The sequence below is a fragment of the Seriola dumerili genome, unplaced genomic scaffold, assembly GCF_002260705.1.
Source record: "Seriola dumerili isolate Sdu_G_001 unplaced genomic scaffold, Sdu_1.0 BDQW01000068.1, whole genome shotgun sequence".
In the NCBI taxonomy this organism is placed as follows: Eukaryota; Metazoa; Chordata; class Actinopteri; order Carangiformes; family Carangidae; genus Seriola; species Seriola dumerili.
The window spans coordinates 19,500,284-19,515,677 of NW_019174323.1; the positions used below are offsets into that span (position 1 = coordinate 19,500,284).

General features: G+C 44.2%; 2 protein-coding genes across 3 annotated transcripts; one reads left to right on the forward strand and one right to left on the reverse strand.

Annotated features, from left to right (window-relative positions):
* Positions 1 to 2,099: 2,099 nt before the first annotated feature.
* On the forward strand, positions 2,100 to 4,148 carry LOC111219555 (leukocyte cell-derived chemotaxin-2-like). Its single transcript, XM_022742272.1, has 4 exons — positions 2,100 to 2,208; positions 2,759 to 2,870; positions 3,550 to 3,701; positions 3,794 to 4,148. The coding sequence occupies exons 1-4, from the start codon at positions 2,184 to 2,186 to the stop codon at positions 3,958 to 3,960; spliced, it is 456 nt and encodes a 151-aa protein (XP_022597993.1). The 5' UTR covers positions 2,100 to 2,183; the 3' UTR covers positions 3,961 to 4,148.
* On the reverse strand, positions 3,963 to 11,576 carry LOC111219554 (monocarboxylate transporter 9-like). 2 transcript variants are annotated; one of them, XM_022742270.1, is made up of 9 exons: positions 11,449 to 11,576; positions 10,565 to 10,821; positions 10,320 to 10,463; positions 9,125 to 9,220; positions 8,652 to 8,994; positions 7,676 to 7,755; positions 7,380 to 7,605; positions 6,859 to 7,031; positions 3,963 to 5,802 (listed from the first exon to the last, which is right to left on the reverse strand). In XM_022742270.1, exons 2-9 carry the CDS (start codon positions 10,785 to 10,787, stop codon positions 5,600 to 5,602), a joined length of 1,488 nt encoding a protein of 495 aa, XP_022597991.1. In that variant the 5' UTR covers positions 10,788 to 10,821; positions 11,449 to 11,576; the 3' UTR covers positions 3,963 to 5,599. The 2 variants fall into 2 exon arrangements, with proteins under 2 accessions (XP_022597991.1, XP_022597992.1); XM_022742271.1 differs by having other exon boundaries at positions 4,029 to 5,802; positions 7,380 to 7,602.
* Between the last annotated feature and the right edge of the window lie 3,818 nt (positions 11,577 to 15,394).

Below are 15,394 nucleotides of genomic sequence, written 5' to 3' on the forward strand. Positions count from 1 at the left end.
TCAAATCCTTGAAAACTTTCTCCTCTTTGAAACTCAAATGCTTTGCCATACTTTTAGCTAGAGACTTCATTTGAACTTTGAACGCATCCCAAGACTTTCAGCCATTTAACTTGAATTTCACTTATTGATATCTTGTACAGTTTTTGATTTATCAGCGTTTGAGTTCAATTTTTTTCTGACAGGAGGAGGTTAGATTAGATGGCATCACAGCTAGAGCGGGAGAAGGGGTTAAACTGCACAAAACAAAGTATGTTTAACTCGTCCTCACGGCCACAAATTTCACTCTTCACACATAATTTCCTCCCAGGTTGTAGACATCTGTCTTCTTTCATACAATGTCACTACCAAAGCACAGAGACTCACAGAATTTGAACTAGGCCCTTCAAAGTGGCAGCAGTACCATCCAACTGCCTGATTCACTCTGATGTAAAATGAGAGCAGACAATCAGGAGGAAAACAGGAAGCAGAGTTGTTTTTAAATCACTGCACATTCCACATTTTTGGCATCGCAGACAAATATTTTATATCACTGCGTTAAGCAGAGTATCCTCTCTCAGAAAATATACACCTTTATATGATTACAGTTACGATATTTAACTAGTAAGTCTGCATTCAAGAGGTATATTTCAACTGAATCCCTGTCTCACTCAGTAGAGTAAGTAAGCAGTTAAAATCACCATGGCAACCTCTGAGTGCTTTAAGCAGTGTTGCCAGCTGCCACCTTTTCATTTTAACTGTGAGGAAAGTCAAACTTTCAGGAAAACAGGAGGCGGGACATTTTTAACATCGCAGTACATACCATATTTTTGATACCACAGACAAGTACTTTATATCACTGTGTTCAGCAGAGTCTGCTGTCTCAGAAAACACTATCTGATAGGATTCAATAGTCTTTGACTGGCAAGCCAGAGGTTGAGAGGTGTCTCTCAGCTGAATCCATGTTTCACTCAGTAGAGTGTAGATGGACATACACAGCTGATTAAGATCAGTTAATCAGGGGCGTCGAGTGGCTCGGTTGGATGAGCATCCGCCCCATGTGTAGAGGCTCCAGTCCTCGCTGCAGCAGGCCCTGGTTTGAGTCCCGCATCGGACAGCCCTTAGCTGCATGTCATTCCCCCTCTCCCTTCCTCCCCACTTCCTGTCTCTCTCTACTTCACTATCAATAAAGGCACAAAAAAAAGCCGAAAAAAAAAAAAAGATCAGTTAATCAGATGAATTCTGTGGTGTCAAATATTTAACTGACATTTGGCAATTTTTCTTCAGTTAGTCATTGTGACTCAACACAGGCAGACAGAGTTAGTTGCAGCTCTATTTTAAATGTTAGTTGCTGGCATTTACCAATGAAGCTCAGCACAGTTTAGCTTCAGCTCGGGCAGAAGCAGCAGCCCCACTGCAATTTCTCCAGAAGTTGCATTGTGTTGTTTCATAAAATGTTTCTTGGGATAAACAAAACATTCTTATGTTTCCAGTTAATTTTACTTAAATGAAAAAATCATTTGAGAAAATCATTTATATTAAGAATCTTTCCTCCTCAGAAATGTGGATTTTTTTCAACTTATTTAGTAAATTCTGTATAAAAATGAAAGGTTATGAAATGAGAGCAGAGGAAGTGTAGAGGCTCCTGTTGACACAGGTTTTTAACATCATGAAACACCTGTTGATAATTACCATTTGCATTTTGTCTAAATATTTGCATTAATAAGAACATGGATGTTCTTTCTGTTTCATTCTGAGTTCGTCCTCCTAGCTCAGGCTCAGAAAATAAAGTTGTAAATAAATAAATCAAAATAAGAAGGTAATAATATTAAACATTTTCCATGTCGACTGAACCTGAAGTCAGAGGTCAGGTAAACAGCTGAGGACAGGTAAACAGCTGCTGTTTGAATCCAGAGTCCACAGAGTTCCAGTGTTGGTCAACAGTCTCCTTTTACCACAGTACAACAACAGACAACACAGAGAGAGACAAGACACATCATCCTGACACATGAAGCTGTATCAGCTTCATGTGTTTCATCACCTTGTGTTGTGAAACAACAGACAGACAGTCAGTTTACAGGCTGTTGACCTGCTGCCGTCAAACAGTGTGTGGACTCTTCAGTGTTTTGAAACTTCAGCTTATAAAACCAGTAGAGTCTGAATGAAGCCTCCAGCTGCTGATCAGGACCAGACGTTAAGATCTGAAGATGAGACGTGTCGTCGTTCTGTTGGGTGAGAAACTCAATCAGCTGCTGCTCGTTTACATTTCTGATGATGTTTGTTAATTATCTCTGATCTCGCTGTATGAACACCTGCGTCACTGTGGCAGTAGAAGAAGAGTCATTTATTTTGCAGCGTTTGAATATTTGTCATTTTCTCTACTAAACATTTGATTAATCGTTAAAGTTTGATGAAACTAACATCCTGTTTGATGATGGTTCAGTTAAAGTTCAAATGTTCAGGCTGAAACCGGAGAAATTCATTCATGTGATACACAAAGAAAAAAGTTTGTCACCAGGAGACTTTCTTTTTCATTAATGAATGTATAACAATTACCTCTCTTCTCTGGGCGTGTGTGTGTGTGTGTGTGTGTGTGTGTGTGTGTGTGTGTGTATGAGGACTACAGAGGATTGAGATGTTACTGGTTTAGTTTCTGCTGAGGCGGCATTCAGACAGTTAGTGTGTGCTGTTTACGCTTTTGTTTTCTACAGAACAACTAATTGAATCTGTGTGTGTGTGTGTGTGTGTGTGTGTGTGTGTGTGTGTGTGTGTGTGTGTCCAGCTGTGTTGTGTGTGTGTGATGGTGTCAGGTTTGGTCAGCTCTGCAGTGGAAACCCGACCAACAGAAGGAGGACGTCAGACGGCTGGGGACAGGGTCACTACGGAGCCGGACGGTAACACAACTGCACAATAACACAAGTGTTCAGGTGCATCATGGGAAACGTAGGCTTCAGTGTTTTTAAACTTTGGCACATTTTAGACAATATAAGTGAACCTCCCCTTCTGCAGCAGAGATTTGGGCCATTATGTTTTTTTTATAAAAGGACTGAGGACTAAATTAAAACAGAACATGTAAATCCAACATCACAGCTCAGAGAGGGAGACAGACGGGTCTACTGAATATTAAAGATCATTTACTACAACTAATTAGAAAGCTCTTCTGCCAGACATGTTTTAAAATGTTTTAAATCCTCTACTGTGATTCATTTAGTTTAACGTCGCCTCTTACTTCCTGGTTGAGAAACCTGGATCAGGCCTTGAGCCCCGCCCACCACCTGCTTGCTCCAGGTGGACAGGTGAGAGAGCAGAGAGTATGAAGATGGTGAGAGGAGGAAACATTAGAGAGACTCAGCCACATGTTTGAGCCTCAGTCAGACACAGACTCAGATGAGGAGTCTGAGACCAGAACCAGAGACTAGCAGACGGATCAGAACCATTAACATAGCTAGGATCTTTTCAGAACGGTAAGCGCAGTTAGCATCTTTTCACAATGGTAAGGGTAGTTAGTAAGAGAGTCTTCAACATCTCAGTGGGTGAAGCAGCTGTCAACAGCTGGATGTCTCTGTGTCTCAGAGTGGACAGGCTACATAAAGGTCTGGACATCGTGTGTGAGGACGGATCAGACGTCCTCGCTCCGTTTGACGTGACTCTACACGGAGGACTCCTCGTCTACAATAACCCCAGCAAGGCCGCCATTGACAGCGGCATCAACTTGAGAGGACAGGGTCGGTCCACCTCGGTCTCTCTACAAAATACTGATCACGTCAATTAGGTTATTAACCAGATTATTGATGGTACTGGTCTTCGTGTCCTGCAGGTCTGTGTTTCAAGCTGTTCTACGTGAGGCCGGACCGGACCTCTGGATCAGTGAGGAAGGGAGACAGGATCGGAACCATGCTGCCCATGCAGAGCGTTTACCGAGGAATCACATCACATGTCCACGTCCAGATGTGTGACAAGAGTGACCCCACACCCTACTTCTGATCCTGATCCACTGAGAACCTGAACCACTGAGGACCTGATGGACTCATGGATGACTTCACTTCTCTGTGTTGACACTAAACCTTTCCTGTCGTGTTTCCTGTTGATCACAACTGATCAACTTTTATAAACTAATCAAATATTAAATGAGTTCTGTGAAATTATCAAATAAAGTTTTTACTGTCTGAAAATCTTGAGTTTGACACGGGACCAGAGTCTTTTTACGTCCCGTCACTTCTCCTCTGTGCTGTATCATTACTTTTATATTGGGAACCAAAAAATATTTTTTCCAGTTTATTTTCTTTATGATTTTTTTCCATTTCTGTCCCGCTAAAACAAAACCTCCATGTTTTTTTACCCTGTAAACAACCTGCTGTTGTGCACACACATTTTTTCTTTGATATGAACATTGATGTGACATTGTCTTCAAAAAGCATCAACATTAACAAACACAAAGCAGAACCATGAGAACAATAACAACAACAGGAACCATGAGGACAAACACAGAAATCCTAAAAACATGTCAGATTAAAAAACATTCGAGAAGAAATATAAAAAACAACAACAATGACATCACAGACGTCTGCTGTTCAGGTCTAAACTCAAGCTTCATGTCAGTAAAAACAGGAAATAATCTGAAAACAACGGAAACATCATCACCTGTGTTCATGGAGATTAATAATCTGCAGGTTTTATTAAAGAATATCTTCACTATCATATTATGAACCCGTTAAATACCTGTTTTATTTCCCAACATCAAAGTTTAAATGTTATTTTAAGGCCGTCGAGAATAAAACTCTTTCATAATTCACCTTTTCTTTTTCCTAAATGTAGTCCAGTTTCAAAATACTGGAATCAGCTGATAACGTCTGAACCACCAAACAACATTTTAATATTTTAATATTTGTGGTTCTGAGACTGATCTCAGTCCTGATTGTCAGTCACTCACAGTGAGACTGTAAAACCTGAGAACCATCCACACAGACTGATCTGAGAAGAGTTGAATGGTTTAAAGGAAGTTACCTGGACTTAAACTCAGAGCTTCTGTCACCCTGGGTTTCGTCTTCCAGGCAACATGGACCAAATCTCCCAGAATCCTCTGAGAGCCTTGGAGGGCGGGTTCTGAGCTATTGTTTGATCCCGAACCAGTTGTTCACGTGTCTGCAGCAACAGAACTGGAGAACTGGAGAACTGGTTTGAGACTGGTTTAGAACCAAGACCCGCCTTCGTCTGGGGGCGGGGTTATCGTTTGTGAACGCCACAATCAACATCAAATGTCTGGAAGCTGATGTGGACTCACAAAGCCAGGAGCCAGGAGAGTCAGCCGTCATTGTTGTCGTGTTTGGTGCTAGTGTTGCTGGGAAAGCCGATACGTAGAAGACATAAACACTGACTTAATGACGTGGGTTGATGGTGGCACTGTAACCATGGAAACGGGCTCTGAGAAGGTTCTAGGACCAGCTCAGAGAGGACAGACTGTGATCGACTAACAGTCGGACAGTTTCTTTGTGTTTGTGCGTTTTAAATAAAGTTTGATTCGACTAAAATCAAACCTTCTCGTAAACATCGACTTTGTTCAGAACCACCGTTCAGATTTCAAAAACGTAAACTTCACTTGGATCCAGATTTGTTGTCAGGCCCGTCAGGCGACGGGTGAGGTAGCGTCTGTTACCAAGGTAACTGTACAGCTGTTGAGCTCGGTCTCGGGGGCCACTGAAGGAGGGGGAGGGGTTTGCGGTCGCAGCGAGACAGTGGCGAGGAAGAGGACGATGCTGCTGACCATCATGCCGCCGCCACAGATGAAGAAGGCGACGTCGTACGACTGAGAGACGTCGTAGAAACAACCTGAAGAGGACGACAGGATGTTTATAATTATAATTACTATATATTATAAATACTTTGTTATTAGTACTTTTCAAAAGCAGGTTGCTAAGTGCCAAGAAGAAGCAGCTAGAAATAGAATAACACAATAAAGTAAGATTAAAGATACGGCAACAGCAAGTGAGGTTCAAATTTCAAACACAGACAGTAATTCTACAATCATGCAGTTTGAGCACTCAGACTCATCAGGGGTTAACGAGTCAGAGATAAAGTCAGAGGCCAAACCAATCGGAGACCTGCAGTTCCTCTGATGACCACTAGAGTCTGGCTCCAACAGTGAGTCAGTCCCCATAGACTCCCATGTTAAAACAAAACTCTTATAAGATCATGCAGCCATTTTTCCTGTTTGTTGTCTTGTCATATGATTAGATTAGATTAGATTAGATTAGATTCAACTTTATTGTCATTGCACAGAGTACACGTACTAAGACAACGAAATGCAGTTAGTATCTAACCAGAAGTGCAAAAGAGCAGTTAAAGTGCAAGTGTGTGCTGTACAGGTATGTAAAGTGAGGGTGTGCATAAGTAAAGTGGAGATGTGCATATGTAGGGTACAATAAATTACACTGTGAATTACAATGAATTACAATGATGAGGTAGCGAATTACAATGATGAGGTAGCGGGAATAAATACAGTGAGTGCTAGACAATGAGTAGAGACGGTTCAGAACAGTTCAGAATATGATGATGATGATGATGATGATGATGCAGTTTCAGGTGCACAGATTATGTAAATGATGAACTGTGGTGGCTGAGATGAGAGATCTGCAGCAGGTTTTTTTTTGGGGGGGGGGGGCTTTTTGTGCCTTTAATGGACAGGACAGTAGAGAGACAGGAAATGGGGAGGCAGAGAGAGGGGGAACGACACGCAGGAAAGGGCCGCCCGATGCGGGAGCCGAACCGGGGGCCAGCCGCAGCGAGGACTGCAGCCCCCACACACGGGGCGCCCGCGCAACCCACCGCGCCACGCGACGCCCTGCAGCAGGTTTTAAACCAGGTTCACCACAGACTGAAACTCACCTACGACAGGAGGACCCAGTGTGATCCCGACGCCTCCGAAGAACATGAGGATCCCATGAGCCTCGGCGAGCTTCTCCACGCCGACCACCTGACTGGTGACGTAGGGAGTCAGAGTCCAGTTCCCGCTCAGAAAACCCAAGACCAGCGACAGCACCTGGAGGTCCTGGTAGGAACTGCAGCAGAACGAGAACAGAGTTGAGATAGTTTCTGTGTGTTCTAGATCTCCATCAGAGCAAATCAGTTCCCATAATGCTTTGAGGGACGTAAACAGGAAGTATGATGTTGCTGTAAGGTTAGTAAGTTGGCTCACCTGTCAGACCAGATCATAACTTACATCAAACACTACAAACTTTGTCTTCTGACTCTAACCAGTAAGTTTCTTTAGAGTGGACAGCTGGGAGCGACCTACATGTCTCTTTCTGCTTTAAGAAATGAATGCTGCAGTTCATGGTCAACCCCTTACCCACTAGACCACCTGGACGCCCCATTTTACCTGTCCCACCTGTCCTCAGTGGTCTCACCTGGTGAAGGGGATGAGCAGCACGGCCAGCCCGCTCACTCCCACCGTCAGAGCATACAGGTGGACGCTGTCGACCCACGGCATGTCGGCCATGACGCCCAGACCCAGTCTCCCCACACCGCCCCCGATGGAGTAGAGGGAGACCAGGGAGATGGAGGCGACGCCCTCCGTCAGCCCAGAGCTCCGAGCCAGTTCCTGCAGGAAGAGCTGGGGGGGGGTGTTACCTGCTGGAGGAGGTACAGCTGAGCAGGACTGAGACATGCTTTGCTAACAACAGAAGAAGAAGAAGAGACTGACCGAGGCTGAAGAAGAAGAGACAGATGCACAGCGCCATGAGGACCCTGTCCTGAAGGAGAGACAACATGGAGGACAAACACCTGAGGAGAGAAAAGACAAAAGTCATGTGACCTGAGGGTGGAGGGACAGAGTCTGTCCACTGTCCCCTGATGACTGAGAACTGTTCATCGTTACACCTCGTTGTAATTGATCGTTTTGGATCAAGTTTAACAATTCATTTACAGTTTCAGTTTTTATCCCAGACGCTTCAGTTTAGTCACGGACGTTTGGATACCTCTGTGGGGATTTTTATAACTTGTATTGATTATTTAAGCAGATGGAGTTTGACACACAGAGACGTTTGATGAGGGGACGTACTGTTCACGCCCTGTAGACCATCAGGACGCCCTTCAGTCTTTGGAAGTTTAAAACCACAGGATGAATAAATAACTTCTTTATAGAGAGACTGTCTTTTAACAACAGCCATGTCTGGAAGTCTGATCTCAGAGCTGCTACAGACAGATGGACAAAAGTTATCCAACCGTCTGATCATTGATCAATCAGGTGATTAATCAGCCATCGTGACCTCAAACCACAACCGATCTGACAAAAACTCAGATTCTAGATTTAGACAGGAGCGACTGATTCAGTGTTGGTCTGTACAGAGTGTGTCCAGCTTCAGCTTTCACACTGGTTAACGCATGTGAGGCTTTAAGGCGTATTCCTAATCTGTGCTCCATGTCATCCTCTCTCTCTCTCTCTCTCTCTCTCTCTCTCTCTCTCTCTCAGTCCGAGCCAGGTTCATCACTTTCTAGTGTCCCCTGGAAACACTTCTCTTGTTTATTTGCATGTGTTCTCTGAAGTTGCAGTGTGTTGAGCTCTCAGGGCCACTGTAGAGATCCACCTGAGCTGCTTTGTCAAGGAGCGAATAGACGAGTCTGTGACACACTGATAATGATAATGATCTAGACCAGCTGATCTGCTGCGTCACACTCACTGGGTATATCCTCTCGTCTTGATCTTAATCGTCTTGATGAAGGATGAGCAGCTGAACAAACTCCTCCTCCTGACCGGCGGCTCCTTGGTTTCCGTGGTGATACCCTGATCTTTGTCTGAAGGCTTCTGATTGGACAGCTCCGCCTCCTCCTGAAGCTGCCGCTCTAAGATGGCAGCTCTCTGTTTGAGGTAGTATCTGGGTGGGGTCAGAGGGCGCATGGGGCCGGCGCACGCCACCACATTCAGCGCCAGCGCTCCGATTATGAGCAGGCAGCCGTCCAGACCCAGCAGCTCGATGAGCTCGCTCTGCAGCGTGGCGTACAGGAAACCGCCCACACTCGTACCTGAAGACGACAGACAGGTGACTGACAGCTGAACCACTCAGCTGATTGTGTCTTTTGATGTTTTAACGTATGAATGGAGGTTTGTGTTTTGTGACAGACAGGAAGTGACGTGGTCACATGACAGACCTACCTGAGCTCACTATTCCCAGAGCCAGGCCTCTCCTCTTGTCAAAGTACAGACAGGTGATGGTGAGGGTGGCAGCGTACAACAGACCGACACCGACACCTGAGCAACACACACGCACACACAGGCCAAGCCAATCAGAAGCCAGTATAAGCTAGAACATCACAGTCAGTATCTGTTATAGGCTGAGACACCTGCCAATCAAAGCAAGCCAGCACTGGTAATTATCATCGATTAATCTGCTGATTAGTTGTTCAGTTTGTCATTAAAACATCAGAAAATACCCGTCACATGATTCAGTTTACTGTCAAATCACAAGCTGAGAACTTTTTTAAACTCAGAATGACAATTCAAAACAAGATCAACTTTAATCAGATGTCAAATATAATTTGAAATAAAAGGAATAATTATTGTCAAATTCTGCACTCAGGCTGACCTCTGACCTCAGGAGGTGGAATATAATCCAATGAGATTAACTACACCAACGCATAAGAAAGAAGAAATGAGTTGACTCTTTTACTGGATCAGTTGATGTATTTCACTCTAGTGGTCTTTAGAGGAAGTGCAGCTTCTTCTAACTGAATCCCATATAAACCAGCAGTGATGGAGTCCTCTGAGCCTCAGCGCTCCACTGTCTCCAGAGACTATTAAAACACATCAGTGAGTCACACACATGGTCATCACGGTGAACACACATTCACTGTGGTTTACTTTGACTTAGTCCCTCACACACCTGCCTGCTGCCACAAACACTCACTACAGCACCAAATGTGCATTAATCTGCCGCTGAAAATAGTCCCCAACAGATGCTCTGTTCCTTCCTGTTTGTTTGAGAAAACTGTGAGCAGCTGTTTGAGGAAATTACTGAGACTTTTTAAAAGAAACTCTCGATGGTAAAAAAAAACATGGAATAACCCCGGACTGAACCTTGAATCTACGGAAGAGGATTGGGGCCAATTTAGGGAAATTAATTATACTGAACATTTATTGAACATTTTAAATGTTTCTATCGAGGAAAATATTATCGCGATAATTATTGCTATCGTTTTATTACCCAGCCTAACTATTCTAAGTTTTTATAGTAAATTAAATTCTCCCGGTTCAACGTAAACCTGATCATACAGAATGCCCAGGACTTCCTGATTGTCTAAACTATAAATGAGGGGTGGAGCCACAGCAGGTGAAGCAGCCTCAGTCTTACCGACCACGAGGCCATAGGAGAAGATGAGGAAGGGGACGTTGGGAGCAAAGGAACTGAGCATCAACCCCCCTGCCACCATCACACCACTGAAGACAGTGACAGGCCTAGCACCGAAATTCACCACACACACACTGCAGACAGGACCTGGGGGGGGTGCAGAAAGGAAAAGAAACATGAAGCTGAACACGTTTGTCAGACAGAAACAGTCTGTCCCTGAAGTGTCTTCACACTCTCTGGTTCCTCACCCACTATAAGTCCGACTCCGCCCACCAGCGAGCCCACCCAGGCCGTCACAGCCTTCCCCTCCCCGAAGGCAAGCAGCCACTCCGGGTAGAGGACGCCCACCGACTGAGGAGAGCCGTACCCCAGCAGCAGAGCCAGGAAGCCAGACGCCACTATCGCCCAGCCCCTACCCCCGTCCAGGGCCAGGGGCCGGGTAATCGGAGGGCCGGGGGCCGGTGGGGACATGGTGTGATGATGGGTGACCTGCGGGGAAGGTCTGCTGTGAGGGAGAGAGGAAGGATGGAGGTCGAGAGGAAAGGAGGTGAGGAGGGTAGGGTGGAGTAAGTTCAGGTCTGTGTTTTTATAAAGAATTGGAGACTCCAAATGAGAAGTCTTGAATTTACTATGAATTTATAAAATGCATGAAATTGTCAAAGATCTCATTTAAAACAAAATTATGAGATTACAGATTCAATTTATGAAAATCACGTCTCATCACCTTTAATCTGTTTCTTCTGCTCTTGGTGGAAACGTTTCCATTAAACTGATAAACACTCCACACAGTCTCCACACACACACACACACACACACACACACACACACACACACACACACACACACACACACACACACCCACACACACACACACACACACACACACACGCCGGTTTTCTTTGTCTCCACAGCTGTCTGGATCTGATGCTGTTTTACGACGTTTATTGACGTTTAACAGCTCATTTAAACCGCCACTACACCGCGTTACTTGTTTTCAAACTCTAACCGTCGAACATGTCTTCCTCTCTGTGTTGTTCGTCTGTCTCTGTCTGTCCTCTGTGTCTCTTGTCTGTCCTCTCTTTATCACACTCACAGTAGTAAAGTAGTTGAAACACAGTAGAACTAACTTTACCGGGCTCCTGCTGCAGCTCGCTGTCGGTGCGCTGCGCTCCGTCTTCCCACCGCTGCTGCCGCCGACTAGCCGTCTCAAACTCTGTCCATCTCCTTCGTCTTTTTCACGGTGTTTTCACGGCAGGACCGTCTCCAGCTCCGCCATCCTCCCGCTGTGCGAATGAGTGAACCGCTACAGGAAGCAGCAGCGGCTTTTGTGGCTCGCAAACCGGTTTGAAGCTGTTCCTGCTGGACCCGCTCCTTCGCTTCGTGTTGCTCCGGATGTTCGGGCTAGTCGCGCGGTTCGTGGACGCTTGTCGTCCTGTCGCCATGACGACCAACGTGAAGGGCCCTGAGGCATAAGTCTGCTGTTGGACCCCTGTTGCCCTTCACCTGTCAGGTAGGTGATTTTAATGTTTAAGATGGATGGCTTGGTTTAAACAGAGTCTAGATCACAGCTGCAGAATCAGACAGGTGTTCTGAGGAGATCCAGGTGACTGACGTCAGAGTCTATTTCTGACATCTATCGTACAGAGAGTTTCCCAGAGCTGAAGAGGATGGTCTGTTGTCTGTAAACTGTAAACAGATATGGAGGCTCAGACAGACAACTGCATGTTGTGTCCTGGACTTTTATTGTGTCCTCACAACACAGTACAACATACTGAAGGTTCCCACCAATGTATTTCATCTAGGAACCTTCAGCATGTTGTACACATAATGAAAGTCTGAGAAATGAAAGCAGCTCCCTGTCCAGTGCTTAATTTAACCTCCAGATAGGTTTACAATGTACCTGCTGATATTATTGTGTAACACACAGGAATGTGAGTTGCCTCTTTTTTGTTTTGTTATATAATTTTGTTTTGTATTGATGATTTAGATTTCTTTATAAATATAAAGTATATTTCCATGTATGTTCATGTTTATATTTTAATAATAATTCATAATTCATTGCTTCTAGTGGGTGAGTAAATAACTTTTATGGGAATACGGTAATTGTGACCATACAATATACCTGCATCAGTAAACTAGCCTCACCTGCCTCGGTAGCTAGCTGCGCTTACCTCAGGAAACTAGCTGCGCCTGCCTCTGTAATCTAGCTTCCCCTGCCTCGGGCAGCCAACTGCACCTGCCTTGGTAAGCTAGTTGCCCCTGCCTCTGTAAGATAGCTGCACCTGCCTCTGTAAGCTAGTTGCCCCTGCCTTGGTAAGCTAGCTGCACCGGCCCCTGTAAACTAGCCTTACCTGCCTGGGTAAGCTAGCTGCACCTGTCTCCATAAGCTAGCTGCACCTGCCTCTATAAACTAGTTTCCCCTGCTTTGGTAAGCTAGCTGCACCTGCCTCTGTGAGCTAGTTTCCCCGCCTCGGTAAGCTACCCCTATCTGCCTCGGTAAGATAGCTGTTAGAGATGATTAATGATTTGTCTGAACAAAATAATTCTAATGTCAGAGTTTGGAAGCTGAATCAGAGAGTAATAAATAATTATCAAGTATTTACATTCAAGTCTCACACATGGAAAATTAAAGAAAATTTTAAATGTCATGGGAAATATTGTGTTGTCCTGGAAGGTTTTTCAACATTCTCCTATTTTCAGGAAAAGTTATGTTCAGGATCATGTGGACGTTCAGGCTAGGGTTGAATTGTAGAAAGCTGCATCCTCCTCATTAAAAGCAAAAAAGTCATCTTCACAGCTGCTGGGGTCGATGATCTGTTGCTTCAGCGCTGCATCCTGCTCATCCCAGGGCAAAACGCTATGACACGCTCTGCTCTTCTTCTTTTAGCCACTGCAGTTTAAAATTCGTGACAGCGGCAAGGAGAACATCTTTGCTGTCCAACACAGAAGCAAATCGCGTCTTGATGTCCTGCAATATGGAAAGATTTGATAAGGTCGGCTTTGTAGCCTACAGTGTAACGTGCGCTGTAGTAATGCTATAAGTGCAGACTGCAGAGATCACAGGCCTACACTCAATTCATATTTCATATTTACCTTTGACTAAAGCAGCATATTTCCATAACACAGTGCAGCAGCACTGCATCATAATCAAGTGCGTAGTGGTTTTGGAGACATTCTACATGCGTAAATTATTTACAGAAAATAATAGAAAGTGCAAAGCCCTGTATCTCCATGAGGAGATGATGGGTGAATGGTGCCACAGGCAGAGAGGTGAGAAAGAGACATGCCTGTACAAAACTGACTGGATAATCAGACACGCAGGCCAATTCTTTCACATTGAAGGAGTTTTTTGCTGTTCAGAGGAAAAAACTCTCTCCCCGTCCCAAGGGGTGAGTGCAGTGTTCACAATACTCAAATGACCAGTGAATGTCCACACCAAAGAATTTAGTTAAATTTGTTTGGTGAATCTTTTCAACAAGCAATGAACAAATACAGAATTCTGGATCAGATGTGTATTTCCCTAACCAATAACATCCAAACATCTGAAGCTCTTTTGACAATGTGTCCTTAAAATAACAGTGAAATACTGCGTCACTGGCTTCAGACCACAGCGTGAGTGTATTTGCTGTTTAAACAATGTGGGTGCTGGAGGGGAAAATGAAAACTGTTGATTTCTCTTGTGATGGAAGATAGACTGAATGGGCCTGAAATCAGTTCTCACAGTGCCATCCATTGATAAAAGCAAGCAACAAACAGACCTGGAATCACACGACGGCACCAACAGTTGGATATGAACACATTCAACTGTGTTCTTATTAGTGCAGTTTTATCTTTTTGTGTTTAACTTTTGTAGCTTTTTTATGTGTTCGTTTCACAACAGAACAATAAACTTTGATTGATTTTCACTGTAAAAAGGAAGAGGTGTGCTAAACTGACACAAAGCAAAACTTTAAAATGTTGGCAAACACTGATAAACTAGTTTGTAGAAAACTGTCACTTACAAAAAGTACTTCAAATGCTGTGAAAAGCCAGTTTGGTGTTGTTGTGGTCAAAGTGTGAAACAAAGATGAAACATCTGATTTGACTCTGTGACTTTTCATTTATTAAGATTGAAAGTTTAAGATTCACGATTTAAGATTAAAATTGCATGAAGGGACTGTACAGCTGTTAATAATGGCTAAATACAACTATTTACACATAATCAGGAATTATCAGGTGACTTGTGTGTGACAAACGGTCCAATCAGATCTCCTGTCTGCTCTGCTTCAGCCTTAGAGCGTCAGTGAATCTCAACAGTCCTGAAGATGAAACTGATTCAGGTTTTTTCTCTTTACTGAACTTTGGATGAAGTTTATTAATCAAGAAATACGATTCATATCAATATATTAGAAAGCATCCTCCCTGTACTTTCAGTCTCTATACCTGTAAATCAGTGCTGTATCTTGGAGTGATTCTGGACTGCAACAACCTGTTGGTTGATCACATGAGACGGAGAAGAGATAAAACCACAGATGATTTTCTCCCTCAGTAGCTTTTCAGTGGTTTCAGTGATACTCTAGGGCTGAAACAATTCTTTGAGAAACATTGAAGAATCGTTTAATCCATATGAGGGCCCAGTACTCAACCTGTTTCGCACGAATGATTATTACTGTTGCACAACATGCTTCCGCCAGTTGCTTATGCAAAGTTATTTACCTACGCTGTTGATACGTGAGTGAAGGCACACCCGGCTTGATGGAGCGGTTTGGAAAATGGACAAAGACATCGAAACTAGCATGATGCAAGGCGAAGAGACAGGCCAGAGATGTAATGGCTAATTAAGAACCTGTGGTGGCTAGTTATGATGTACCTGTGTTAGCTAAGTTTTGCTCAAGAACATGCCCCTCTCTCTCTCTCACTCACTCGTACATACACGCACGCGCAACTGACATTTGGATGAGTGTTGCTACTGAGGCGTATCTTGGGTGATGTGTCACTTTCTTGGGGAGGATTGGGAGAAGGAGTCCAACAGCCTGACAATGATGCCTCTTGAGGAGACACACGCCTCAAAATATTGCAGAGTGGCTTGAGGATGTTAT